Here is a 26,925-nt window from a genome sequence, read left to right as displayed (position 1 = left end):
TCAGCTAATCGAGGCTGAGGCAGGACAATCTCTTGAACCCGGGAGGCAGAGGTTACAGTGAGATCACACCACTGCACTCCAGCCTAGTCGACAGAGAGAGTCTCAAAAAAAAGAAAAAAGAAAACAGATAGATGTATTTAGTCAGTGTAATACCAGAGTTCATACGCTGTTCTACCACGCTTTTATTGGATTCTCAAAGAAATTCATGCTCCTGAAAGGGTTAAGAGCCAGGATTTTAGAAAGGAAGGAATTAGAGCTATGAGGAACTCTGGGGATCAACTACTATGCTCCGTTACATTGCCATTGCTTGTTGCCTTGGCTATAGTGACCCTGTAATTGATCATCCAAGCCAGGGAACTTGAGAGTGAAAGAGGGGGCATTATGATAATATTTATACTGAGACAGGAGACATACTTGTTCTGGAGAAAGAAACTGAGACACTTGAACATCTTAACCCTAACATGGGCCATCATCACCTTTCACATGGGTTACTACAATAGCCTCCTGTCTGTTCTTGCATTTACTCTTACCCTGTTCCAATCTGTTCTCACGCAGCAACCAAAATGATCTTCCTGAAACAAAAAACTGATTAAATCACTCAATAGTTTTGAAGCACCTTGCGTGGCTTTGTGAAAGGATGTATTTGTTTGCTTCTCATGTGATTATTGTTAGGATGCAGCGTGGAATAAAATAAAGGGCACTTAAGTTGAGAGTCAAACGACTTGTCTTTGAGTCTCAGATATCTAGATTAGTTTGGTGACCTTGAGCAAGTTACTTAGTTTCTTGAGCTATTTCCTCCAATATAAAATATAGATAGTGTGTGTAGGGGGGTGTGGGCTGAGGTAATAAATATGAAAGGCACAATGTAAATGCGGGACATTGTTAATGGTTAACTTTGTACGTGTTATGTCCTTTGAAAAATTGTCCTTGTGTCTATCAGTGTTATGCCCTTTGAAAAATTGTTCTTGTGTCTCACAGTGTCTATCAGGGTTTGATAGGAATTTCACAAGCTGAACCACCTTTCTCGTCACTATCCAAGTTTCACACAACTTAAAAACCTTAGTCATTTTTTTAAAAATCAAAGTTTGTAAAAGTTTGCTGAAAGTAAAAGATACCAAGTTGGCACTAAAACCTAGCACCCTAACCTTGGCATTATAGTCTGGTGATCTACTAGCTCAGCTGCCCTCCCGGGATAATTAAACAGGTTATATGTTTACAAAAATCATATAAGCGTTTTATCTGTGCTTATAATATGAAGGTATAGCTCATCTTTCATGAATTGAGAACAATTTAGAAAAACATATCCATATAGTTTACTGACTTAATCACGGCCTTTGGTTTACAAATAATGGCTTGCAAAAAGTGAATTTATTAGGTTACATAATTAGCTGGGAGGAATATTGGAGTAGCTCTCAGAATTGAAGGGCCAGGGCTTCAGAGACTAGAACTGGAACACAAGGTAGTTAGAACCACCTTTATTTTTGACAGTCCTAGGGTGACATGTTTGTAGCTGGAGAACAAAGGAGGATGGGCTATAACTCTATCTCTGGAAGATTCAAGAGGGCTTCATTTGGCCTAGCCTGTATCTCATGACTACTACTCCTGTGGTAGCATTAGATTGAGCCATATTAACTCCCTCCCTCCCTCGCTCCCTCTCTCCCTCCCTCCCTCCCTTCCTTCCTTCCTTCCTTCCTTCCTTCGTTTCTGCCTCCCTTCCTTCCTACCTACCTCCCTTTCTCCTTCTTTCCTTTCCTCCCTCCCTCCCTTCCGTTTTTTCTTTTCTTTTCATTTTTTCTCTTTTCTTTTCTCTTTTCTGTTTTCTCCTCTTTCTGACAGGGTCTTCCTCTTGTCACCCAGGTTTAAGTGCAGTGGTGTGATTAAAGCTCACTGAATCCTTGACTTAAACACATACTTGACTGGGTTTAAGTGATCCTCCCACTTCACTTTCCCGAGTAGCTGGGACTACAAACATGGCCACCATGCCCAGCTAATTTTTTCTGTTTTGGTAGACATGGATTTTCACTGTGTTGCCCAGGCTGGTCTCGAACTCCTGGGCTCAAGCGATCCGCCCACCTTGGCCTCCCTAAGTGCTAGAATTACAGTCGTGAGCTGCCGTGCCCAGCTGAAATTTCTAATAGTAATATTTATACAACTGAAAAGGCCATTTTATATGGTTCAGTCTCATAGTATGGAGGGCAGAGGGGAAAGTGAGGCATCATAGATTGACAGCCCTACTAGGAGCAAGAAATATGGTGGAGTTTCACAAAAGACAAGAGGGGCTATTCTTTCTGTCAGAAGAAGGAGAATAGGAAAGCATTCTGGGTAGAAAGAACAGTGACCGTAGTCTAACATACTTACAAAGAATATAAATGAGCTAGAATTCAGCTAGACCACTGTGGACATGAAAAATACTTAAAATATAAAAATTTCTAAGGTGAGAGACTGAATTGTTCTTATTCCTTAAGCATCTCAGAGTTGGACATATCTGCCTTTAAGTAACAAATGTGCTCAAAGCTTTCAAATTCTAACTTTTGTGCTTTGTACATATCCTAGGCGCACCCTCCTTGTAACAATCCTATTTAAAGATGAAGAAATTAATACTCAAAGAACTAAAATAACTTGCCTAAGATTATGTAACTAGTTAATATGGAATCAGAATTTGAAGTCTAAATTAAAGATGAAACCCAGTTTTCCTTCAAAATCAGTACTTCTCGAAGATAAGATTGTCAGTGAAATACTAGTAAAGACAGAAGAGAGTACATATGTATGCATAGGAGGTCTGGTGCTGTATATGATCTTAAATATGAAATATGAATATTGTTTACTGTTCCATAATGTAATGGTGATAGCTTTGGTTTTTAAATGTTGTGGTGGTGATTTTAACTCAAACTTTGAATTAAATTGTTAAGTTCCATAGCATACTATCTCAGTATGAGAAAAAAACAATACATTCTGCGTTATCGTCTGAATGAGTGAAACATCATTTAAATGATCTCAGTCTGGTCCAAACAACTCTTACATTAGAAACTAAAACGTCCCCTCAGTGTAAGCCAAGGGTGTTTTTAACACTTAGTTATTTCCCTGAATTTTCCTGCTTATACTGAATGAAGCAATAGCGATTAATGTTTCTTTTTTCTTTTTTTTTTTGAGACGGGGTCTTGCTGTTTTGCCAGGCTGGAGTGCGGTGGCGTGATCTCCGCTCACTGCAGCCTCTGCCTCCCGGGTTCAAGTGATTCTCCTGCCTCAGCCTCCCGAGTAACTGGGACTACAGGCTCATGCCACCATGCCCGGCTAATTTTTTGTATTTTAGTAGAGACGGGGTTTCACCTTGTTGGCCCAGATGGTCTCAATCTCCTGACCTCGTAATCTGCCCGCCTGGGCCTCCCAAAGTGCTGGGATTTACAGGCGTAAGCCACCGCACCCAGCCAGCGATTGATGTTTCTATATGTTTAGATTCTGATTGACCCAACAAATACAGTAGTATAAAGTTACGTATTGCTGTGGTATAGCTAAGCCTTCTTTGAATAGTCTTTCTCTTGTTGCTGTTACATAACCTAAGGCAAATATTAAGTATGTACTTCATAAAAACCTTTTTTTTTTTTTTTTTTTTTTTTTTTTGGTTTTTTTTTTTTTTTTGAGACGGAGTCTCGCTCTGTCACCCAGGCTGGAGTGCAGTGGCCGGATCTCAGCTCACTGCAAGCTCCGCCTCCCGGGTTCACGCCATTCTCCTGCCTCAGCCTCCCGAGTAGCTGGGACTACAGGCGCCTGCCACCTCGCCCGGCTAAGTTTTTGTATTTTTAGTAGAGACGGGGTTTCACTGTGTTACCCAGGATGGTCTCGATCTCCTGACCTCGTGATCCGCCCGTCTCGGCCTCCCAAAGTGCTGGGATTACAGGCTTGAGCCACCGCGCCCGGCCATAAAAACCTTTTTTTAAGAGAGGTCGTGGTATTAGGTGGAGAGAAGGAGCAGCGAAAAGTCTTTTGTTAATTACATAGCAATACTGACTTCTGTGGGGTGTGGGAGAGTATAATAGTACAGTAAAGAGTAAAGTAGTAAAGATGCTTCTTCATCGTTGTTGGTTAAAGTGAGAGACTCCCTATCTGATACATAAAGCCAAACAGAAGTGATTTATATGCCTTTTCTGTTTTCATAGAGAACTGTGATAATAATGTTGTAATTAAGAAAGGTTGGATAGTTTGCTGTCTTGCAAGTTTCCTGATGTCTACAAGATGATGTAGTTAGGGAGCATTTTCCTGAGAAAACCAATTAAGATGATGTTATAAAAATAGGGGGAATTTGACCTTGGGGAAGATTTTCACCATTTTAATTATTTGTCAAATTTATTAACTTATTTTAAATTAAGATAGCTATGAAAATCTTTATGGAAGGTTCATATGTGTCAACATGATGGGATGTTATGGGTTTTTTGTTTTGAAATTTTCTCATCTTTTTTTTTTTTTTTCCTTTTTTTCTTTTTTTTTTTTTTTGAGACAGAGTCTTGCTGTGTTGCCCAGACTAGAGTGCAGTGGCGCAATCTGGGCTCACTGCAACCTCCGCCTCCAGGGTTCACGTGATTCTCGTGCCTCAGCCTCCCACATAGCTGGGATTACAGAAGTGCACCATCATGCCCGGCTAATTTTTTGTATTGTTAGCAGAGACGAGGTTTCACCATGTTGGCCAGGCTGGTCTCCAACTCCTGACCTCAAGTGATCTGCCCGCCTTGGCCCCTCAAAGTGCTGGAATTACAGGCACGAGCCACTTCACCTAGCCAGAGTTCTTCTCATCTTTTGTAAGTCTTATCTGGGATAGTTTTTCTTATCAGAAATTATTTCTCAAGCAGTTTACTTTGATAATATTCCATATTTTATTTTATAGATGATAGTATTTCTGCTGCAAGTACTTCTGATGTTCAAGATCGCCTGTCAGCTCTTGAGTCACGAGTTCAGCAACAAGAAGACGAAATCACTGTGCTAAAGGCAGCTTTGGCTGATGTTTTGAGGCGTCTTGCAATCTCTGAAGATCATGTGGCCTCAGTGAAAAAATCAGTCTCAAGTAAAGGTAATTGTGTTGTAAAGTTAAGAAGTCTTGCTTTTTGCAGTATTTTCTTTGAAAGTTGAAGTTGGAAATATAAAACTAGTTTCTTATGTTAATTACTTGTGATTATGGTTTGTTTTCCATTTCCTTTTTTTTAATTCCCAAAAAGTTGTGAAAGTTTATTCTTTATTATTTAAAATAAAGAATTTTTGCGTAATCCACTGATTATACTTACAGGTTTTTTATGTTACAGTATTTGTGTTAAGTTAGTGTCTTCTAACTAGTTGATAAGTTTACTGAGGGCAGGAGCTGAATCATTATTTTGTGTCTCATTTCATATTGAACCTAACTGGTAGGCACTCATGTGTTTTTAAAATTAATTCTGTTGTCAATACAGAAACATAATTAAAATCATTATAGTTTAAATAGCTTTATTCTGAACCCTCTGTGGTAGTCAGCAGAATCCTGAAAAAATTAATTTAAGCTTTGACGCTTACTAGCCCAGTATAATGGGACTTTTAACTTTTCAGTATTGGGAGTTTTCAAGGTTGAGAGAAACAGTCATCAAGACCCTGTTGCTCTGAGTTTGGAGCAGATGTAGTGTACCTTTTGCCTTCCTTCAACCACCAAGAAAGAATTTTATCATTCTTTCACATAAATCAAGTATTTGAACATATCATTTGATGTCTCTTGCTGATTTATTGGTAGAGTAGATGGGAATTGGCATTATTATGCCCATTTTGGCCATGGGAAAAGTGAGAACATTTATTGGCTTGCCTTCCTACTTCAATAAGTCCATGTAAATTATTAACCTAGGGAGGAGTTTTATATAACTCCCAAATTCTAGCCGAATAGGAGATAGTGCAGTCAGCCCACCAGCAAATGAGAAGCAGATTTAGAAGAAAGATTGTGAATTCAGTTTCTGAATGTTGTTTGGGGTGTGTATGGTATGTAGAGATACATATTGGTAGCTGAATTACATATGGATCTAGTGCTCATGTTAGTCTTGGCTAGCAACAAGAATTTGGGAATGTTCCTCTTATGGATGATAGTTGAAGCCATAGAGGATGTAAAATGAGAAGGCAGTTCGGGATAGTTCCATTGGGAGCTCCAACATTTCAGCATAGCACAAAAAGTGATGCGCATTGCCAGCTGCTACAGAGATGTCAGATAAAACAAAGACTGAGAGATGACCTTTGGACTTGGCATTTACAGCAATATTAGAAACCTCTCCAAAAGCAATTTTAGTGGAGTAATAGAACTGCAAATCAAATACCAGCATTTTGAGAAGCAGCAATTTAGGAGAATTGTAGAATTGAGAGCAACAAATATAGCCGCTCTCAAAAAATTCACCTGAGTGGAGGAAGGTAGTAATAACTAGGAGAGGATGCTATATTGAAGGCCAATTTTAATTACTTTTAAAAATTTGTTAAAAATACATGATAGACTTGAGTGCAAAGATAGGTTGAGGACAAAAAGGCAGCAGAGAGGAAGACCAATATGGAGAAATAAAGTGGTAATTGATGAGGCAAGTATCCTGAGAATTTGAGAAGGGATCTTAGAGCAGGTGAGAAGCTATTAGTCTTAAACAGAAGAGTACTACTTCTAAGATAGAATGAACAGATACAACTGAGTGGAGGTTGATATATATTCACAGTTGTCAGGGTTGGAAGTTTTAGTCCTTATCACTGTCTCCTGAGAACTACAACTTCTAGATCTGATAACTGTGAATATACATTGAGACACTGATAACCTTTAGGCAGAAAGATAGGTCATCAGTGGTAGAAAAAAAGGGAATACATGTTTGGAGTGGTTAAAGCTGAGAATGGAAGACCATAGACTTTTGAAAGAGATGCTGAAAGACCCTGAGGGTGTGGAGACGGGAAACTTATTGTGGAGGAAAGGTGAGTATCATTCTGCCCAGTTTTGTGATTCCCACTCTTTTCCCTCTCAGCCTCATGTACTCTGGGTCTGTGTATTTACAGTGGAGTGTTAGGTGGAAGATAGGATTGATCTTTTTCATTAGTGGTAGTAAGATAAATATGTCAATGACAAAGGGTAAGGGACCTGAGGGTTTGGCAAAAGACTTGATGGAAACCACTTTGACTGATTGTGTTAAATTATGCTTGCTTGCTTGCTTGATTTGTTTACTTTTTAGAGACCCAACTTTGAGGACCGCCAAGATCAAGCCAGAAAAAAGTTTTGTTTGGTTATAAATTGATTTTTATAGGGGGATTTTGGAATTTTAGAGTAGAATAAGGAGCTAGATCAGTTAATGTATATGGGCTTTATAGGGAATATCAGCTTTGTGTAGGGAGGGAAGAACAAGTTTCCTGTATATAATATACAGACTCAGAACCCCGGGGGTACATATAAGTATTTTAAAACCTATAATACGGGAGGCTGAGGCAGGAGAATGGCGTGAACCCGGGAGGCGAAGCTTGCAGTGAGCTGAGATTGCGCCACTGCACTCCAGCCTGGGTGACAGAGCGAGACTCCGTCTCAAAAAAAAAAAAAAAATTAAAACCTATAATAGAAAATGATAATGATGTTTGATTGCTATTCACATTTTTAAAAGCTTATTTTAAGTAGTTTAGATTTTTTTTTTTTTTTTTACTCTTTTAAGAGACACTGTCTTACTCTGTCACCCAGGCTCACTGTAACCTCAAACTCCTGGGCACAAGTGATCCTCCTTCCTCAGCCTCTGGAGTAGCTAGGACTACAGGTGTACACCACCACACCCTGCTAAAATCTTTTCTTTTTTTGTACAGGTGGAATCTCGCTATGTTGCCCAGGCTGGTCTCAAACTCCTGGGCTCAAGTAATCTGCCTTGGTCTCCAAAGTCTTTTTAATATGCTGAAACAACAGTACGCTATAATTTTATGTAAATTGAGAAAAATTTTAAAGATATTTTCTCTCATATTGTATCTACTAAGATATTTCAGTAAAGAAAATTCTGAAATATTTTAAAGAAATTTAAAAATTGCTTTTTTTCCAGCGTATACACAAATATTTTATATGACACATGAATTATTTAGCACCTACTTCTCAATGTCATGAAATATAAATACAGTTAACTAGCTATAATTCCTATTCCCCAGGAACTTACTTTTTGTAAGTTGTCGTTTCTGGTGCTTTTCTAATTATCCTTAGTTATAATTCCTGTGTCTCTAAAGTGAGTCTAGGATCAGTTTTGTTAATGGCTCTTTAGTGAAGGATTACCTACTTCTGGAGCCACAGAACCATCTCTGTGGGACTTTTTCTTTTCACATAACACTAACTCTTAATTCTTTTTAATAACCTTATTAATTACAGAGAGGTTTTTTTTCCAGTTGATTTTAAAATTATACTTCGTAATTAACTTTGACTGCTATTTTATAATATGCTAAGGTGGTTCACTCTTTGAGTTACTCTGTTGCCTGGGACACAGGCAAGTCTATGAAATGGATTGATGGGGGTATTGATTAATAATTTGAGAAAATAATTATTTCATAGATGAGAATAATTCATGTTAATAATTATTATATTTCCCTTTAATGGAAAAATACGTCCAACTAATTATGTTTCCAATATTGATATTAAGACATTGAGAGAAATACATATGTAAAGTTTCATAATGTTATTGGCAACTCTGAACAGCTTTATCTTGGAGTTTATATATAGCATATTGTTGAAAGCAATTGGAATTTAAGTGACTCTTCACTATTGACATTTGTGTACAGCCTAAAATAGATCATCTCAGTTTTGATATTAAACAAGATTAATAAATTAGTGGTAAGAAAATTTGGAATAAATATTTTAAGCAAAGTATTTTCAAATAAGTGAAGTTTTTCATAACATTAAAAATGAAATTATCTTGTAGGGATTTGTATTTTTTCTTTAAAAAGTAAAGTCATTTTTTTATATTATAGACAGTTTTATATGTGATTTTTTTTTTAGCCCCTTGTGAAATTAGAATTTATAGTATTGAATATCACATAAATTATTGACAGGAAAATGATCATTATCATCTTAAGGTGTTTACATTTTCTAGAGGATTTTTCTTTAGAGGTCAAATTAAATTCCTATGGATAAATAGGATAGAACCCTTTTATGAAGCTGTGATTCAAAGGACAGGTCAACTTCCCTATTACTGAAGACAGCTGTTGTATGATTTTGCTAGATGGTGGTGATATGGGAAGGACATAAGTTGTCATCAGATATGACCAAAAGTAAATGTTAATGATGTGTGTGCTAAGGGCTTAATGAAATTCTGCTATGTTGCTTCATAGTAGTATTGCCATTCAGTAAATACCAAAATCAGGAACACACCTAACCTTTAAATATATTTCGTTGTCTTAGTTTATCTTCTGCAGTGTGCCAGCAGTATTTAAAGCTAAGACCCATTTTTTTCTTGAGTAAATTACGCAGGGTACTTGACTGAGGTAGAAAATTTTCCCATGAGTTTTTAAGGTGGCCAGTCACTTAAATTTTTCATATACTTTCTCCTCTGTCAGAGAATTCTTTCCTTTTGACAGCATGTGTTCGTAATATATGCACCAGTTGCAGCTGAATCCTTGCCAAAAGAAAAAAAAAATTACCTGTACTTCGGAGCAAAAGGGAAGGTCCAGAGAACACTGGAAGTTTTAGCTGCCAAGAAGACAAATTATGTCACAGCTGGTGCCTGGGAAACTCATTAGGACCTCTTGAGGTGACCAAATGAATGTAATTTGAGAACACAGCCCAGTGGCACTATGTGAAGACAAGCTGTTAGTACACAATGATACAGAAGTTAAAAAGTTAAATTTATCTGAAGGTGGCAGTCAGTCATTTAAATCAGGAAACTGCTGGTTAAGCCAAAGTACAAAGCATTGTAATTGCCACTTGAGAAATGAAAGAACCCAAAGGCAAAATTGAAATGTAGGGGTAGATTCTCCAATAGAAACATTGCTAATTATGTAAAATCTGGGATACTCTAAAGGCACAGATCTGTATCATTCAGCTCCTGGCCCAGATAACATTTGGGAGGATTCAGGGATTATCATAGGTTTCCTGTAAATGTTGTTGATAAGCACGCTACATCCATCAGCTTAGGAAGGTATGAATTGCCTTGGTGGGACCCTTACACTAAAATGACTGGTAACTGTGGAAGGGGATGAGGGAGTGTCTCGTTATTTTTTGTGTAGAAGTATAGTCATGCATCACTTAACAGGGCTACGTTCTGAGAAATGCATCATTGGGCAATTTTTTCCTTGTTTGAGCATTATAGGGTGTACTTACACAAACCTAGATGGTATAGCATAGTATGCATTTAGGCTGTATGGCATAACCCAGTGGTCCCCAACTTTTTTGGCACCAGGGACTGGTTTCATGGAAGACCATTTTTCTTCAGACTGGGGTGGGTGGGGGGAGATGTTGGGATCATTCAAGCATATTACATTTGTTGTTCTATTCTTATTACGTAGTAATATATAATGAAATAATTATACAACTCACCATAATGTAGAATCAGTGGGAGCCCTGAGTTTGTTTTCCTACAACTAGATGGTCCCATCTTGGGGTGATGGGAGACAGTGATAGATCATCAGGCATTAAATTCTCATAAGAGCATGTAACCTAGATCCCTCACATGCACAGTTCACAATAGGATTTGCTTTCCTATGAGAATTCAATACCGCCTCTGATCTGACAGGAGGCTGAGCTCAGGTGGTAATGCAAGTGATGGCGAGCAGCTGTAAATACAGGTGAAGCTTCACTCGCTGACTTCTCACCTCTTGCTGTCCGGCCTGGTTTCTAACAGGCCACGAAGGTACCAGTCTGTGGCCCAGGGGTTGGGGACCCCTGGTATAGTCTGTTGCTCCTAGGTTACATAGGCAGCTGTAACACAGTGGTAAGTATATGTATATCTAACAAACCTAAACATAGAAAAGATACAGTAAAAATACGGTATTTGAATCTTTTTGGACCACTGTTGTATATGCAGTCCATCATGGAACAAGACGTCATTATGCAGTGCATGACTGTATATTGGCAGGTATTGCCTCAGACCAGGTAGCAATTACCGTTTGCAGAGTGCCATTTCTATATGAGAGTCAAATGCTTCTTTGTCATTTCCACTCAAAATGTACTCTTAAGTAGTGGCCACAAGTTGAAAGGCCTAAGGGTACATCTTCCTGTGAAATAAGAGGAAGGCAGAAGTATACAGATAAAATTCCAAATGGAGAAGATAGAATTTGAGTATCACATAAATTATTGACAGGAAAATGATCATTATCATCTTAAGGTGTTTACATTTTCTAGAGGATTTTTCTTTAGAGGTCAAATTAAATTCCTATGAAGCTGTGGTACATGTAGTCTTCAGTCTTCTCAAAGAATAAAGCAAGAGTAATCAGCCAATTGAGAAAAGGGACAAAGAGCTTAAAAATGAGGGGTGGAAGAAGTATACAGTTAGAGCTATGAGGCATGTGATAGAGAATTCAAGATAAATAAAAAATTTGGAATATCAACTAGACTATCTCTACCCTTCTTCTGATCAAAACTGTAGCCATCTTAAAGGCCTCAGAAATTATTTTCTGAAAATGATCTATTTTTTGTCACGTTTTGGAATTGTTTTAAATTTTTATTTGTACATCTCTTTTGGCATATATATTCATTGCTCCCACTAGATCATACACTGTTTGTAAGAGGTCACTAACATAGTCATCCCAAGGCTAGCTGAGAAACAATACATTGTTTGTAAATTGAATGCCAGAAGAAGTTAGTTATAGAAACAGGAAGTTGTGATAAAATTACAGTTTTAGAGAGACAGGTTGGGATAGATGCAAGAATAAGATAATACGTACCAGAGTAGCAAGAAGGATTTCAGATTTTGAGCTTTGGAATATGCAGCAGTTCTTAGTGATAACTTTACTCTGTTAGTCTACAGTACACCGAAATTTATTTGTATTTAGGAACTTTCAGGCTAAGATGTCAGTAAGGTCATATACTTGAGTCTGTCATTAAGGGGTGTAAACTATAGTGATTAGCATTCTCATGTCATGATCAAGTATAAAAGTTTTTATTGACCTTCATCCTGGCGTTATGATGGTTTCCACCATGATTCTTAAAACTTCCTTCACTTTTTCATTCACGCTACCTAGCTCTTGGTCCCCACCATCTTTTTCTCAGACCACTGCCCTGAAATCAGTTCTTCACATGGCTACCAGAGGGTATTCTCTAAAATGTAAATTGAACTCTCTTTTTCAGCTTAAAACCCTTTAGTGATTCTTCATTCTCTATAAATAAAGTTTGCATCATCTGAATGCTACTTACCTCTTGTCTCTGAACTATCCCCTTTCATTCTACATCCTGGCCACATCAAGGAGCTTTTTGTCTCCCACTAACAACCACTCAATGCCACAAATACGTACACTCACTTTGCTGTTAGAGTGTTTCTGTTGCTTTACACATACTGCAATGGATCCAAGTATCTTATCACCACCCTTTCGGTTGTCTATTTCTTTCTTATTCTTTAAGGTCTTATTGTGTATTTTTTCAAGGAAGCCTTCCTTGAGCTCTGTGTCCGTAATCCTTACGGAATTATGTGTCCTTTCTTTGTACTTCCATGATACTCCATTGATATATCTCTGTTACTGTACTTACCAGATGTTTTCATTGCCGATGTGATTCTCCTTGAAGATTTTGAATTCCTTGATGTCAGCAACTGCCTTGTATACCTTTGTAAACATAAGACTAAGATTATAATTGGTCCTGAGTAAATATTTTATTGGTGCATGGATGATGAATACATAACAGTTTAGGCAAGCAGAGGTGACTAGCGTATGCCGGAGAGAAGGATCATCCAGGTGCAGAAATGCAGAAGAGTAAAAAGTACTTAGTTTAGGAATTCAAAATAAACTGAAGCACAGGGTGTGAGATTGGGAGTTTCAAGAAATGAACATAGACTGGTAGGGCCCATAGTGCAAGGTTTTCTTACACCTTTTTAGGGAATTTAGTTTTCATCCTGAAGGTAGTGGAGAGCCACTAAAGAATCTTAAGCTGAGGACTGACAGGCAGATTTATAGTAATCAGTCCAAGATGCCTACGTTTTTGACATTTTTAACATCCCTGAAATTACAGTGCATATTACAATTGATGGTGTCTTATAGTTCTAATAGGAAATACTTCTTTCTAATGGTACTTAAAATGATGGGGCATATTACAGTTCATGGCATTAAATTTAAAGATACATAGCATGTGTTAGTCATTCTGGCACAGTGTAGCAATGCCATAGTGTAGGGTAAAACTGCAAGAAGAGAGACTCAAGATAAACTCAGCATAATCCAGAAGAGAAATTTGGTGGTGAAGTTGCATCCATTTAGTTGTTTTGGTATTAAGTACTTTCTGTGTGCTAGGCAGAGTGCTCAAGTTATTTCAACCCTAATTCAAGAGTCATTAAAGTCATATGCCAGAGGAAAAAAAGACAAAAAAACAAAAATACTTTGACTCTTATCTCACACCATAAACAAAAATTAAATCAAAATGGATCATAGACCTCAATGTAAGGGCTAAAACTTATATAAGAAAGATCTTAGTGACCTTGAGTTTGACAAAGATTTCATAAGTAGCACACAAACAAGCACAGACTATAAGAGAAAAATCAATTAATTGAATTTCATCAAAATGTAAGAATCTTGTTCTTTCAAAAACTGTTTTGAAAATAAAAGGGCAAGCTACAGAATAAGAGAAAATATTTGCCAGACATGTATTTGTCAGAGGACTTTTATGTAGAATATTTGAAGAACTTGTATGCCTCAGTTATTAAGAAGAAAGCCCGTTCTTAAAGTGGGCAAAATGTTTGAGCAATTGAAGTTGATATGCCATTTGAGGCATTGGTAAAAGAATGGTAAAAATGCCTGTAATTGGTGGCCGGGCACAGTGGCTCATGCCTGTAATCCCAGCACTTTGGGAGTCTGAGGCAGGTGGATTGCTTGAACCTAAGTTAGAGACCAGCCTGGGCAATGTGGCAAAACCCTGTCTCTACAAAAAAAATACAAAAATTAGCCAGACGTGGTGGTGTGCACCTGTAGTCACAGCTGCTCATGAGGCTGAGGTAGACAGATGGATTGCGCCCTTGGAGGCTGTGGCAGCACTGAGCCATGATTGTGCCATGACGCTTCAGCCTGGGCAACAGAGCGAGACCCTGTCTCAAAAAAAAAAAAAAAAAAAAAGACTAGGAAAGAAGAATAAACTAAATCCAAGGCTTAGCAGAGGGAAGGAAATAAAGATTAGAGCAAAATAAATGAAGTAGGGAATAGAAAAACAATAGAATCAATGAAACCAAAACTCAATGAGGTAACACTTAATACCCTTTTGAGTTTTTTTAACCTGAAAATAACAAGTGTTGGCAAGAATATGGTGACATTGGAACCCTTGTACATTGCTGGTGGAATTGTAAAATGGTGCAGCCACTGTATTTGGCAGTTCCTCAAGAGTTGCACATACAACAACAATGTGGCTCAGCAGTTCCGCTCCTAGGTATATACTCAAAATAATTGAAAACAGGTGTTCATATGAAAATTTTTACACAAATGTTTATGGCAGCACTATTCCCATTAGCCAAAAGGGGAAGGTGGAAACAATCCAGGTGATCATCAACAGATGAAAAACAAAATGTATCTATACAATGGAATATTTTTCAGTCATAAAAAAGAATGAAATATACGTGCTACAACATGGTGAACCTTGAAAACATTGTACTATATAAAAGAAGCCAAACAAGGTATGGCTTCTTTGGAGGGTGGGGTGTAGGGGGGAAGTGACCGCTTAATGGAGTGAGACCTAGTCTTGCTCTTTGGCCCAGGCTGGAGTGCAGTGTGGCGCGATCTCCGCTCACTGCAAGCGCCGCCTCCTGGGTTCGCGCCATTCTGCTGCCTCAGCCTCCCGAGTAACTGGGACTACAGGTGCCTGCCACCACGCCTGGCTAATTTTTTGTATTTTTAGTAGAGATGGGGTTTCACTGTGTTAATCAGGATGGTCTCAATCTCCTGACATCGTGATCCACCCGCCTGGGCCTCCCAAAGTGCTGGGATTATAGGCTAAGCCACCGCGCCTGGCCAGTGGATACGTGGTTTCTATTTGGGGTGATGAAAATATTCTGGAACTTGGTAGTGGTGATGGTTGCACAACATTGTGAATATACTAATTGTCACTGAATTGTACATTTGTAAATGGTTAAAATGATAAATTTTAGGACTATTTTATCACAGTTTTTAAAAAGCTACTGATAAAACAATAAGTAACTTGTTTGACATATTAGAACTAAATCTAATGACCAGTGATATTTGCATAATTTGGGGGTTAATATAACTTATGTAAAATATTTCTTAAGAGGTTTCAAAAATAAATGCAGCAGGTCTTCTTCTTCCTGTCTTCTAATTCATTCAATCTAATGTAGGACTTAGGAATCTATATTAAGGAAGCATGTTAGGTGATTATGATACAAATGACCTCCAACATCTTATTCTTGACAAAAATGCAGTGTTATACCACCATGTGTAGAACTTCTTAAGGTACCAGATATTACTTGTGTGCACATGAGAAAACTGAGTCCAAAAATTAAAAAATAAAAATGTTCTCTATTTCCAAATCTTTACTTGACTCTTAGTATAGACAGGACTGTTTTATCTTGTGATGTTGTGTGTTCTGACCATGCCAATATACCAATCACACATTTATTCCACTCCTTGTACTGTGTAAGTTAAAGGAGAGGTTAACTTTATATACTTATGCTTTATTTATATGGAGTAACAGTCTAGAATTTAATATTTATGGTTTCTAGAATTTAAAATTTATGATTTTAACAAACAAGCTGTTTTTGAAGATTGATGGCATGGGATTTATGGTTTACTTGAGGCACGCATTTGAATCATGTGTTATAAGGCTGCTGTGTGTGGTAAAGCAAACCATTTAGCTTAGAGAACTAGCCCAACTGTGTTTTAGTAAATTAGTATGGCTTTCCTATAGGTCTGTTTTGATGGGATTAAGTCTTGAGACAATATCATGTGCTGCATACCAGGGGGGCACTCTGCGCAAAAGTTATAAACAATAATGTACTTAATTTTTTTTCCACCATCCCCTCCTTCCAAATGGACTTAATTTTAAAACTTAGATCTTTGAGGAATATATTCAAATTTGATATAATTTTTTTTCCTTAATTATCTTTAGGCCAACCAAGCCCTCGAGCAGCTATTCCCATGTCCTGTATAACCAATGGAAGTGGTGCAAACAGAAAACCAAGTCATACCAGCACTGTCTCAATTGCAGGAAAAGAAACTCTTTCATCTGCTGCTAAAAGGTACCCGTTTGTGAAGGGGGGAAAACTAACATTGCAAAATTGTCTGAATGTGGTAGAGGTCTACCTTTAGAAAGAATATGAAATAGAGCTGTTTGAATTCAAATGAGCATGTCCTTTGAATTCTTAAACTGTGAAAGTAGAGACATTTAGCCTGTGCTCACTCAGCTTTCACTCATCATACCTGTCAAGTTGTTTGAGGAAGCTTTCCTTTCTCACTAAGAAAGAAAGCAGTTTCATTTCCTGGTTTTGTTTTGTTTCTTTTTAACAAGTATTTGTTGGCCAGGCGCGGTGGCTCAAGCCTGTAATCCCAGCACTTTGGGAGGCCAAGACGGGCGGATCACGAGGTCAGGAGATCGAGACCATCCTGGCTAACACGGTGAAACCCCGTCTCTACTAAAAAATACAAAAAAAAAACTAGCCGGGCGAGTTGGCGGGTGCCTGTAGTCCCAGCCACTTGGGAGGCTGAGGCAAGAAAATGGCATAAACCCGGGAGGCGGAGCTTGCAGTGAGCTGAGATCTGGCCACTGCACTCCAGCCTGGGTGACAGAATGAGACTCCATCTCAAAAAAAAAAAAACAAGTATTTGTTGATAAGCATCACTATATTTATAGAAATTGTATAAGTGAATTTTCCATAGCAAGTGATATATTTGATACAGCATTTTTAAAGGGAAAACAGAATATTTGATATGTCTGTGTCAGTGGGATGTCAAATGCTGTTATAACTTTTATTTTTTAACCATAACTATAAAATGAAGGCTTATTTCAAAAATATAGTACTATCTGAGGGGTGTGTGTGTGTGTGTGTGTGTGTGTGTGTGTGTGTGTGTGTTAGGGGGTGGTGGGCAGGAGGGCTGTGGAATTACAGCAGTGTAAGTTTCAGTGGATTACAGATTTGCATTCTTTATGTTCTTTTCATCAGTTAATTAATTTACTCCAATAAAAGTGCTCACAGGATTTTCCCTCTTTTGTAATTTCTAGCAAATTATTTGATGTAGAGTTTGGAGAGACCATAGGTGATAAGCTACAAAATCTTAAAACCAGTTTCTTCAAAGAATGAGTGAGGAAAATCTTAAGTAATAAGATCATGTGTTAACAGTGTACTGATGGAAAATGCTTACCTCAATAAACTAATGCCAGTGACCGAATTATTCATCGGTGAGGATTCATAGGTACTTAACCAAACAGTTAACTACAAGAATGTTGAAGAAATACCAAGATCTTCAGCCCTTTTAAAAATTCCTCCTAGAACTCAGTGTTTGACATTGTTATTACAGAATCTAGACTTTCCCCTACAAAGGATGCTAACATTTATTACCTGTACTCCACTTTGAGTAGAAAAGGAGAAACCGTAAGAAAATGTTAGTACAATTTTAAATAAATTTCCATGTTGTATCCAGTAATGGTTCAGATTCAGCCCATTTTCTTACGTAGCTATTGTACTATTGGTGTGTAGTGATCAGTATTATGCACATTAGTGATTCAACAGTCTAAGGCCAGCTGAGTTTGTTAGTTTATGATCCAGGATCCCTATATTTTGCTTTTAAATAACCCAGAAGGAAAATGGCTCTTTTAGGTTGTACTGGGCCCACATAAAACTAGCGGCCTCTGTATTCTTGTTGAAGAACAGCAAGAAAGAAGTAAAGTCTGTTTTTTGTTTTTGTTTTTGAGAGAGTTGGACATACTGGAACTCAGTTTTTTAAGTTAATCTGACATTCTTGAAGTATAATTGTATTTCTTAATTTTTATTTTTTTATTTTATATACATACATTTTTTGAGATGGAGTTTCACTCTTGTTGCCCAGGCTGGAGTGCAATGGTGCAATCTTGGCTCACCGCAACGTGAACCTCCCGTCTTCAAGCAATTCTCCTGCCTCAGCACCGGGAGTAGCTGGGATTATAGGCATGCACCACCACACCCAGCTAATTTTGTATTTTTAGTAGAGACAGGGTTTCTCCATGTTGGTCAGGCTGGTCTCAAACTCCCAACCTCAGGTGATCCGCCCGCCTTAACCTCCCAAAGTGCTGGGATTACAGGTGTGAGCCACTGCGCCCGGCCAAAATTGTATTTCTTAGGCACCCACTTTAAAAAATTGATCACAAAGTAGATAGTCAAGGGCCAGTCTGAAGTCAGAAGTTATCAGAAGTGTATCAGGTTAAGAAATGTCACTTGACATTAAAATATACTCAACATTTTAACCTATTATGTGATAAATTGTATATATTATGTACATTTATTTAAAATGTTCTTGAACAAATTTTCTTGTTGATTATGTACCTTATAATCGAATTACAAAACGTCCTTTGATTAAGAAAGACATTCAGGGCTGGGCGCAGTGGCTCATGCCTGTAATCCCAGCACTTTGGGAGGCCGCGGCAGGCAAATCAGCTGAGGTCAGGAGTTTGAGAACAGTCTGGCCAACATGGTGTAACCCCATCTCTACTAAAAATGTAAAAATTAGCTGGGTGTGGTGGCGGGTGCCTGTAATCTCAGCTGCTGGGGAAGCTGAGGTGGAAGAATTGCTTGAACCTTGGAAGTTGCAGTGAGCCAAGATCATAGCACTGCACTCCAGCCTGGATGACAGAGCAAGACTTCGTCTCAAAAAGGAAAAAAAAAAAAAAAAAAAGGAAAGTAAAGAAATAGGCATTTAGTAGTTTCCTACCTTTTCATCACTGAAATTCAAGTCTTGATTCCATCAGCTTTATAATATTGTCTAGAGTGTTTTCAGTATAAGTACACTTATCCAGTCTGGTTAGGAATAGCAGGTGGTTTATTAACCAAGAGTCAAAGTACAGAATCCAAAGAATTTATACATAAATATCTGAAATATTTTAACATAAGATATATTCACCTGTATTCATTCATCAGTTTTTAAATGAAAGACCAAACCTACCCTCTAAATATGTATGTCTGATCAAATTCCTTGTTGACTGTCTTTCATAAAATATACCCATAAATAACTTTCTAAAATTTTTAGTTTCGGTTCTCAGAAATGAAATGAGTAAGAAATTTAAAACTCTGGCAGAAGAGTATGTTAGAACCCATCTCTCTTTCTATGATTTTTTATTTTTTTTTAGACGGAGTCTCGCTCTGTCACCCAGGCTGGAGTGCAGTGGCGTGATCTCGGCTCACTGCAAGCTCTGCCTCCTGGGTTCACGCCATTCTCCTGCCTCAGCCTCCCAAGTAGTTGGGACTACAGGTGCCCACCACCACACTGGGCTAATTTTTTGTATTTTTTAGTAGAGACGGGGTTTCACTTTGTTAGCCAGGATGGTCTCGATTTCCTGACCTCATGATCGGCCCGCCTCGGCCTCCCAAAGTGCTGGGATTGCACGCATGAGCCACCGTGCCCGGCCAATTTTTTTTTTTTTTTTTAAGAGACAGGGTCTCACTATGTTGCCCAGGCTCATCTTGAACTCCTGGGCTCAAGTGATCCTCCTGTCTTGGCCTTCCAAAGTACTGGGATTACAGGTGTGAGCCACCACACCCAGGCTCTGTGATTTGTTTGTTTTTTGAGACAGTCTCACTCTGTCATCCAAGCTGGAGGGTAATGGTGCAATCTCCTCTCACTGCAACCTCCACCTCCCTGGCTCAAGCGATTCTTCTGCCTCAGCCTGCCGAGTAGCTGGGATTATAGGCACACACCACTGCACCAAGCTAATTTTTGTATTTTCAGTAGAGACGGAGTTTCACCATGTTGCCTGGGCTGGTCTTGAACTCCTGACCCCAGGTGATCCACTCGCCTCCCCAAAGTGCTGGAATTGCAGGCGTGAGTCACTGCGCCCAACTGCTTCTGTGATTTTTTAAATTGTGTCGCTCACACTAAATTTAACAGCAATTTTTTTTAGTAACTCATTTTTTTGTAGTCTTTCCAGAGCATTAAACTTAGTTTTCATAGAAATTGCTATTCTCTTTGTATTTAATTAACTTACATAATTAAAATAACCAACATAAACAGATTTGGGGAAAAACTTAAACTCTTGGTAAGTGTAAAACTCAATTGACGGGAGTAGAAGTATACAGAAAAAAAAACAGGAATTGGAGAATAACGTTTTAAACATGAATATTTAGTGTTCCTTTGGCATCAGTCATTATGCTTTACACAGATAATCCTCTGATTTGGGTAACTTGAGGTCAGTTAAGAGATCTTCATTTGTCCCCCAAAATCTGCCAAGATGGCAAAATGTATTAGAGACCATTTCTGTCTAAAGGGGCAATCTTCATGGGATGTATCACCTTAGAATTTTTATAAATTCTTCACTGAAGATGTTAATAGCTTCTCGAATTTTCAAAGAAATATTGTCCTTCTTGAATGAAAACAGTGCAAATTGTATTAGCTGTATGACCTAAGGTTTTGAATTATATAATAATCACTTTTCTATCACTTGATATTTTTTATTTGTTTAAATGTGTATTGTTCCATGTTATACTTTATTTTACAGTGGTACAGAAAAAAAGAAAGAAAAACCACAAGGACAGAGAGAAAAAAAAGAGGAATCTCATTCTAATGATCAAAGTCCACAAATTCGAGCATCACCTTCTCCCCAGCCCTCTTCACAACCTCTCCAAATACACAGACAAACTCCAGAAAGCAAGAATGCTACTCCCACCAAAAGGTTTTAACTGTCCCCAAGTACAGAGCTAGGGAATGGTTGTAATGATACCTAAATTCTGTGACTTGGGAAAAAGTTAGCTATCCAAGGATTCTGAGAGAAAAGGCTGGTGGCTTTATTTTTCCCTTCTTCATTGCTTATAATTTATGTTTTATAGCACATTGGGGAATAAAGAATTAAGGTCACAACTTCTCAGTTAAAACTGGAAAAAAAAACTGAGTTATGAACAATATGATGAAAGGAAGGCAGGAATAACCTAGTCTAAAACCAAACAATATTTTCCCAACTAAATTTTTGAATACTTTTTAGACTTGTATGTAACTATGCTATAAATTTATAGCCATGGATAGAAAATGGCCATATGTAATTGTCCTCACTGTATTTTGGCATCATTACAACCTTCAACCTGCAAGGGCCCATCTCAGGTGGCTCTTCATGGTGGCTGCATCTCAGTTTCAGTTTTGGGTCTTGGGAGGATAAGTTCTTGCTTGAGTAGAGAAATGAATCCATTTCACCTGGTCTTTTCTATGCTAAAGGCTTGCTTGAGGGCTTCTCTCTGTGTCCGTAATAATATTTTAAAGTTATGAGAAGGGGAAGAGGGAGAAACATTCTAACAGTGTGTGTGAGCCTAAATTGAGAATCTAAACCTGCATGCTGGGAGTTCAGTGCTACAGCTGCCTCCTAATCAAATATTGAGACCAATCTAATTAAATTTGCCTGTTTAGAAATGCTTATTCAAGCCTTGTGATTAGGAATAGACATATTTTATCATCGTACTTCTGCTTGGAAATCTTAGGAAACTATTAAACCATTTCCAGAACTGGCTAGAATTTTAATAAAATAAATGACAACCATTCCTAAAAGATTTATATTTTTATTTGATCAATTTAATATTTTGCCTCAGATCGCTAATGGAAATTGGGAAAATCAAAATATCCTTCGCTTGATTGATGCATGTTTACCACTTACAAAATGCTTTGTCTGTGTGTCTCATGCAGATTTTTACCCAATCTAAATGGTTTGTAATTTTTCTGCCTGGTCTCTTGTGGAGTTTTTCTTGGATATAGCTTATTAATGCTACATAACTTTGGATTGTGTGTGGTTTAAGGTGGCTTTTTATAATCGGTCTCTTTAAGGTTCTGATTTCACTTGGTATCTTCTTTGTCCCAGCATCTTTTTTTTCAGCTTCTTGAGGTCTCCTGGAAATGTGCTTGCCCTCCTAAATTGCTCTTTGGATATACTGTTGCAAGAAATATTGGAGACTGGATGAGTTTGAGGATAGTTAGCAAGGCAATGAAAAATCATTTGTAAAGAAACAAATTTCACTTATAACTATAGGGAATCAGGATTGCCAATAACCACATTCATATGTAAAGTCTTGTTTATTTCTGATCATTAGTAAAATTGTCCCTAAAGATATAAACAAGAGTTTATTCCTTGTTATATTTAGAAATTATCATCTGTACCGTATGTAATGTAGTTTCTTGAGGACATAATTGCATAAAAAATGAAAATGGCAGCCTCATAAAATTCAATGGCTATGAAAAAATACAGGTTTTCTGTAACTACAGATTATGAGAAACCTACTCGGCGATGTAAGGAAATAATTTTTTTCTGTTAACAGAAGTTTTTTTTTTTAAAAAAATCAGGTAATATTTGTTCTAGTGAATCTTCTGAGTGATACAGAAAATTATAATACAGGTTTGGGAGTTGCCTTGTTAAACTCCTTTACTCATCCAGGCAGTCTTTCAACTAATCCTTCTCTTTTCTGGATTACCTTTAAGGAAATGTTAATTGCTGCTTTTGTGTTCTGTTTAAATTGTCAGTTACGTGTCTTTTACACTCAGAATTTTTCTCTAAGAAATTAATATTCCTTCTAGCATAAAACGACCATCACCAGCTGAAAAGTCACACAATTCATGGGAAAATTCAGATGATAGCCGTAATAAATTGTCGAAAATACCTTCAACACCCAAATTAATACCAAAAGTTACCAAAAATACAGACAAGTAAGTATTGCACTTTCTTCATTATATCTAAAAAGTAATAATTATTTGGCTATTATGTTTGCATGTACAGTTATGTATGTCTGGTTTAAATCTTTTTTTTTTTTTTTTTTTTTTTTGAGACAGAGTCTTGCTCTGTCACCAGGCTGGAGTGCAGTGGCACCATCTTAGCTCACTGCAACTTCTGCTTCCCAGTTTCAAGCAATTCTCCTACCTTGGCCTACCGAGTAGCTGGGACTACAGGCACGTACCACCATGCCCAGCTAATTTTTGTATTTTTTAGTAGAGACAGGGTTTCACTGTGTTGGCCAGGATGGTCTTGATATCTTGACCTCATGATCTGCCTGCCTCCGCCACCCAAAGTGCTGAGATTATGGCGTGAGCCACCGCGCCCGGCCTTGGTTTGAATCTTTTTAAAATCTCTGTATTATAGTTTTTACTTCTCTTACGGAGTCTCACTCTGTCGCCAGGCTGGAGTGCAGTGGCACAAGCTTGGCTCACTGCAACTTCCACCTCCCAGGTGCAAGCGATTCTCTTGCCTTAGCCTCCTGAGTAGTTGGGACTATAGGCGCGCACTACCACACCCCGCTAATTTTTGTATTTTCAGTAGAGGCGGGGTTTCACCATCTTAACCAGGATGGTCTCGATCTCTCAACCTCGTGATCTGCCTGCCTCAGCCTCTCAAAGTGCTGGGATTACAGGCGTGAGCCACCGCACCCAGCCCGGTGTATGTTTTCTTTCAAGTCTTCTACAAAAAGTTGTATCTACCTTTTAATGCTCCCAACTCAAATAATATGTCTTAATATGTCTTTTTTTTTTTTTGAGACACTGTCTCACTCAGTCGCTCAGGCTGGAGTGCCATGGCACTATCACTGTTATGTCTTACTGCAGCTTTCACCTTCCTGGGTTCAGGTGATTCTCCTACCTCAGCTTCCTGGGTAGTTGGGACTACAGGCACGTGCCACCATGCCCAGCTAATATTTTTGTATTTTTTGTAAAGACGGGGTTTTGCCATGTTGCCCAGGCTGGTCTTGAACTCCTGGACTCAAACAGTTCACCTGCTTCAGCCTCCCAAAGTGCTAGGATTACAGGCGTGAGCCACTGTGCCCAGCCAAATAATAAATCTTAAGAATTATCTAACATTTGAGTATTTTCCTAAGTTATTTTTATGCTTTCACGGTTTAGATGCTCTTGTGGAATACTCATTGTTTTATAAAATAGTGTATATTAGTAGCTCATCAGTGAGAAACTTTAAAAAATGCTGATTTCTTACTTTTGCTTCTAGAGATTTGTCTAGGTTATAACCTAAGCATTGACACTTTTACAGTTTCTTGAGGTGATTCTAATGGTCAGCCATATAAAATTATAAAATAAATGTGTTTCTTAAATTTCTTTTCTAGGCATAAAGATGTCATCATCAACCAAGGTAAATTAAAAATCCTTATTTTTGTTTTGCCTTTCTTAGTTTAATTTTTGCTAATTGAAAAGAATATTTACTTATTTTCATCCAGTGCACTTTATTAGTTCATAGTAATCGAAGTGCGTTACTATAGTCATTTAGGAAAATACCCAGTTTTTATTGTAAGATAATGTCATTTTTGTCTCAACCAGCAAAAATGTCAGCTCGCGAAAAAAACAGCCAAGGTAAGAATAAACTACGCAGTTGGTTGCCTTCTAAGTGAATTTTTTTCCTGGATCTCTTATTTGGCTTTTCATTATTTATGCTGCCTGACTTTCCTCCTAACAAAGGAAATATGGTGATTTGAACTAGGTGAATCCAGCTACATTTTACTTTTTTTTTTTTGACACCGAGTCTTGTTCTGTTGCCTATGCTGGAGTAAAGTGGCACAATCATATCTTACTGCAACCTCCACCTCCTGAGGTCAAGCGATTCTTGTGCCTCCCGAGTAGCTGGGGACTATAGGCACCACCACACCCAGCTAATCTTTGGTGTTTTTTTGTTTCATATTTTTAGTAGAGATGAGGTTTTACCATGTTGGCCAGGCTGAGCTCGAACTCCTGGCCTCAAGCAGTCCTCCCTCCTCAACCTCCCAGAATGCTGGGATTATAGACGTGAGCCACCACACTTGGCTCAGCTACATTTTTAAAAATCCATCTTATTTCTAAGAAGTCTGAAGATTCAAGGTGAACAGCAAAAGTACAGTATTACAGAAAGGGATAAAATACTAGAGGGAGTTTTCTCCCTTAAAAAAAAGTTTTACCTAGAAAAGCCATTTAAAAGATTGATAAATTTTAACTCAATTTCCTGTCTTGCCAACTCCATTGCAAATAATCACTCATTTCTTGATGCTAAGACTGAAAATATAACGAGTCTAGCGAATCCGTTTCCTCTTAAGTTTTTCTTTTGTATTGTTTGTAACTTCTGGCTACTTGCTGTTGTTGGCTTGTTCGGACCAAAAAAAGAAAGCAGACTTTTGGCAAATGCGTATTTAATTTAATTTCAGTGTAGGTAAGTTTTATAAATCAGTTTTACATTCTCTTTAGATTGCCTGCAAATTTAATTGAAGCATGCTGATCTTAATGAAAGCATGTCCTTTCTGTGCATGGTTTTCACAGCTCACTTCTATCTCTCATAGTTAGCCTTATTTTCTGGTCTATTATAGTAACAAACTACAATGTGGTTAAAGGTTTTTTTTAGAGATTTAACTTGATTTCTGTGGATTTTTACTTTTTTGATTCCAAAAAGAAAAAATATTTCTAATAGTCTTTAGGTCATTTGTTTTTACATAGACATTCTAAATGAAGTTGAATTTTGCTGGCATTCTTCCTTAGTAGGTCTTACTGTTTCCCTTCTTTATAATACAACATAGATTAAGTAATGTTTGAGATACTTTAAAGGGAAAAATGAAATTTTATTTATGAAGATAATTCTTATTACATTGTATTTCGAAACTTTTAAGAGAAAGAGTCTTGCTCTGTTGCCCAGGCTGGAGTGCAGTCACTACCTTGGCTCACTGCAGCCTTTACCTCCTGGGCTCAAGCAATCCTCTCACTGAAGCCTCCTGAGTAACTGGGACTACAGGCGCGCACCACATACCTGGCTGATTTTTGTATTTATTGTAGAGATGGGGTCTCACTTTGTTGCCTAGGTTGGTCTCAAACTCCTGGGCTCAAGCAGTCCTCCTGCCTCAGCCTCCCAAAGTGTTGGGATTACAGGCATGAGCCACCACCTCTGGTCTGAAAACTTTTTTTTTTTTTTAAGTAGAGGCAGTAGTATGTGATAGGAAGAGCAGCGAATGGGGAATAGCTGTGTTTAGTGTTTGGTCCTGGCTGTTATGCATAATAGCCTTATGACTTAGGCTAAATGACGATATCTCTGAGTGGTTTTCTACTCTGAGTATACTAACTATAAAGCTTATTTCACATGGTTACTGAAGGATGAGATAATACATATGAAATATAAATTGAAATAGAGTGGCATCTACTGAAATAGGGAACATTTGAGGAGAAGGAGATGTGTGGAAAAGGAGTTTGGCTTTGGACAATTGCATTTGAGTTGTCTGTAAAACTTAACCTATATGTAGAGATGTATAGCAAACAATGTCTTGTAGATGTTTAAACACATGGATTTTGGAGTCCAGAGAGTGGTTTTACCATTGACTTAGCTATAGTGACCTTGAGCAGGTTACTTCTACCTCTGTAAGTCTTTGTTTTCTCATCGTAATTGAGATAATAGGCCGGGCGCGGTGGCTCACGCCTGTAATCCCAGCACTTTGGGAGGCCGAGACGGGCGGATCACAAGGTCAGGAGATCGAGACCATCCTGGCTAACACAGTGAAACCCCGTCTCTACTAAAAGTACAAAAAACTAGCTGGGCAAGGTGGCGGGCGCCTGTAGTCCCTGCTACTTGGGAGGCTGAGGCAGGAGAATGGCGTAAACCCAGGAGGCGGAGCTTGTAGTGAGCCGAGTTCACGCCACTGCACTCCAGCCTGGGTG

General features: G+C 38.1%; 1 protein-coding gene across 3 annotated transcripts in view; it reads left to right on the top strand.

Annotated features, from left to right (window-relative positions):
• EML4 (EMAP like 4) overlaps positions 1–26,925 on the top strand; it is a 163,527-nt gene that overhangs the window by 75,067 nt on the left and 61,535 nt on the right. The window contains exons 2-7 of one of the 3 annotated variants that reach the window (XM_050754788.1): positions 4,877–5,059; positions 16,220–16,349; positions 20,792–20,965; positions 22,843–22,971; positions 24,369–24,394; positions 24,580–24,612. In XM_050754788.1, coding sequence (XP_050610745.1) covers positions 4,877–5,059; positions 16,220–16,349; positions 20,792–20,965; positions 22,843–22,971; positions 24,369–24,394; positions 24,580–24,612 — 675 coding nt within the window. The remainder of the gene's footprint in view (positions 1–4,876; positions 5,060–16,219; positions 16,350–20,791; positions 20,966–22,842; positions 22,972–24,368; positions 24,395–24,579; positions 24,613–26,925) is intronic. The other 2 variants (XM_050754786.1, XM_050754787.1) reach the window with 2 other exon arrangements.

This window comes from Macaca thibetana, chromosome 13 (genome assembly GCF_024542745.1).
Source record: "Macaca thibetana thibetana isolate TM-01 chromosome 13, ASM2454274v1, whole genome shotgun sequence".
Taxonomy (NCBI): domain Eukaryota; kingdom Metazoa; phylum Chordata; class Mammalia; order Primates; family Cercopithecidae; genus Macaca; species Macaca thibetana.
Note: the sequence above shows the minus strand (reverse complement) of the source record. Positions and strands in the feature narration are given on the sequence as shown.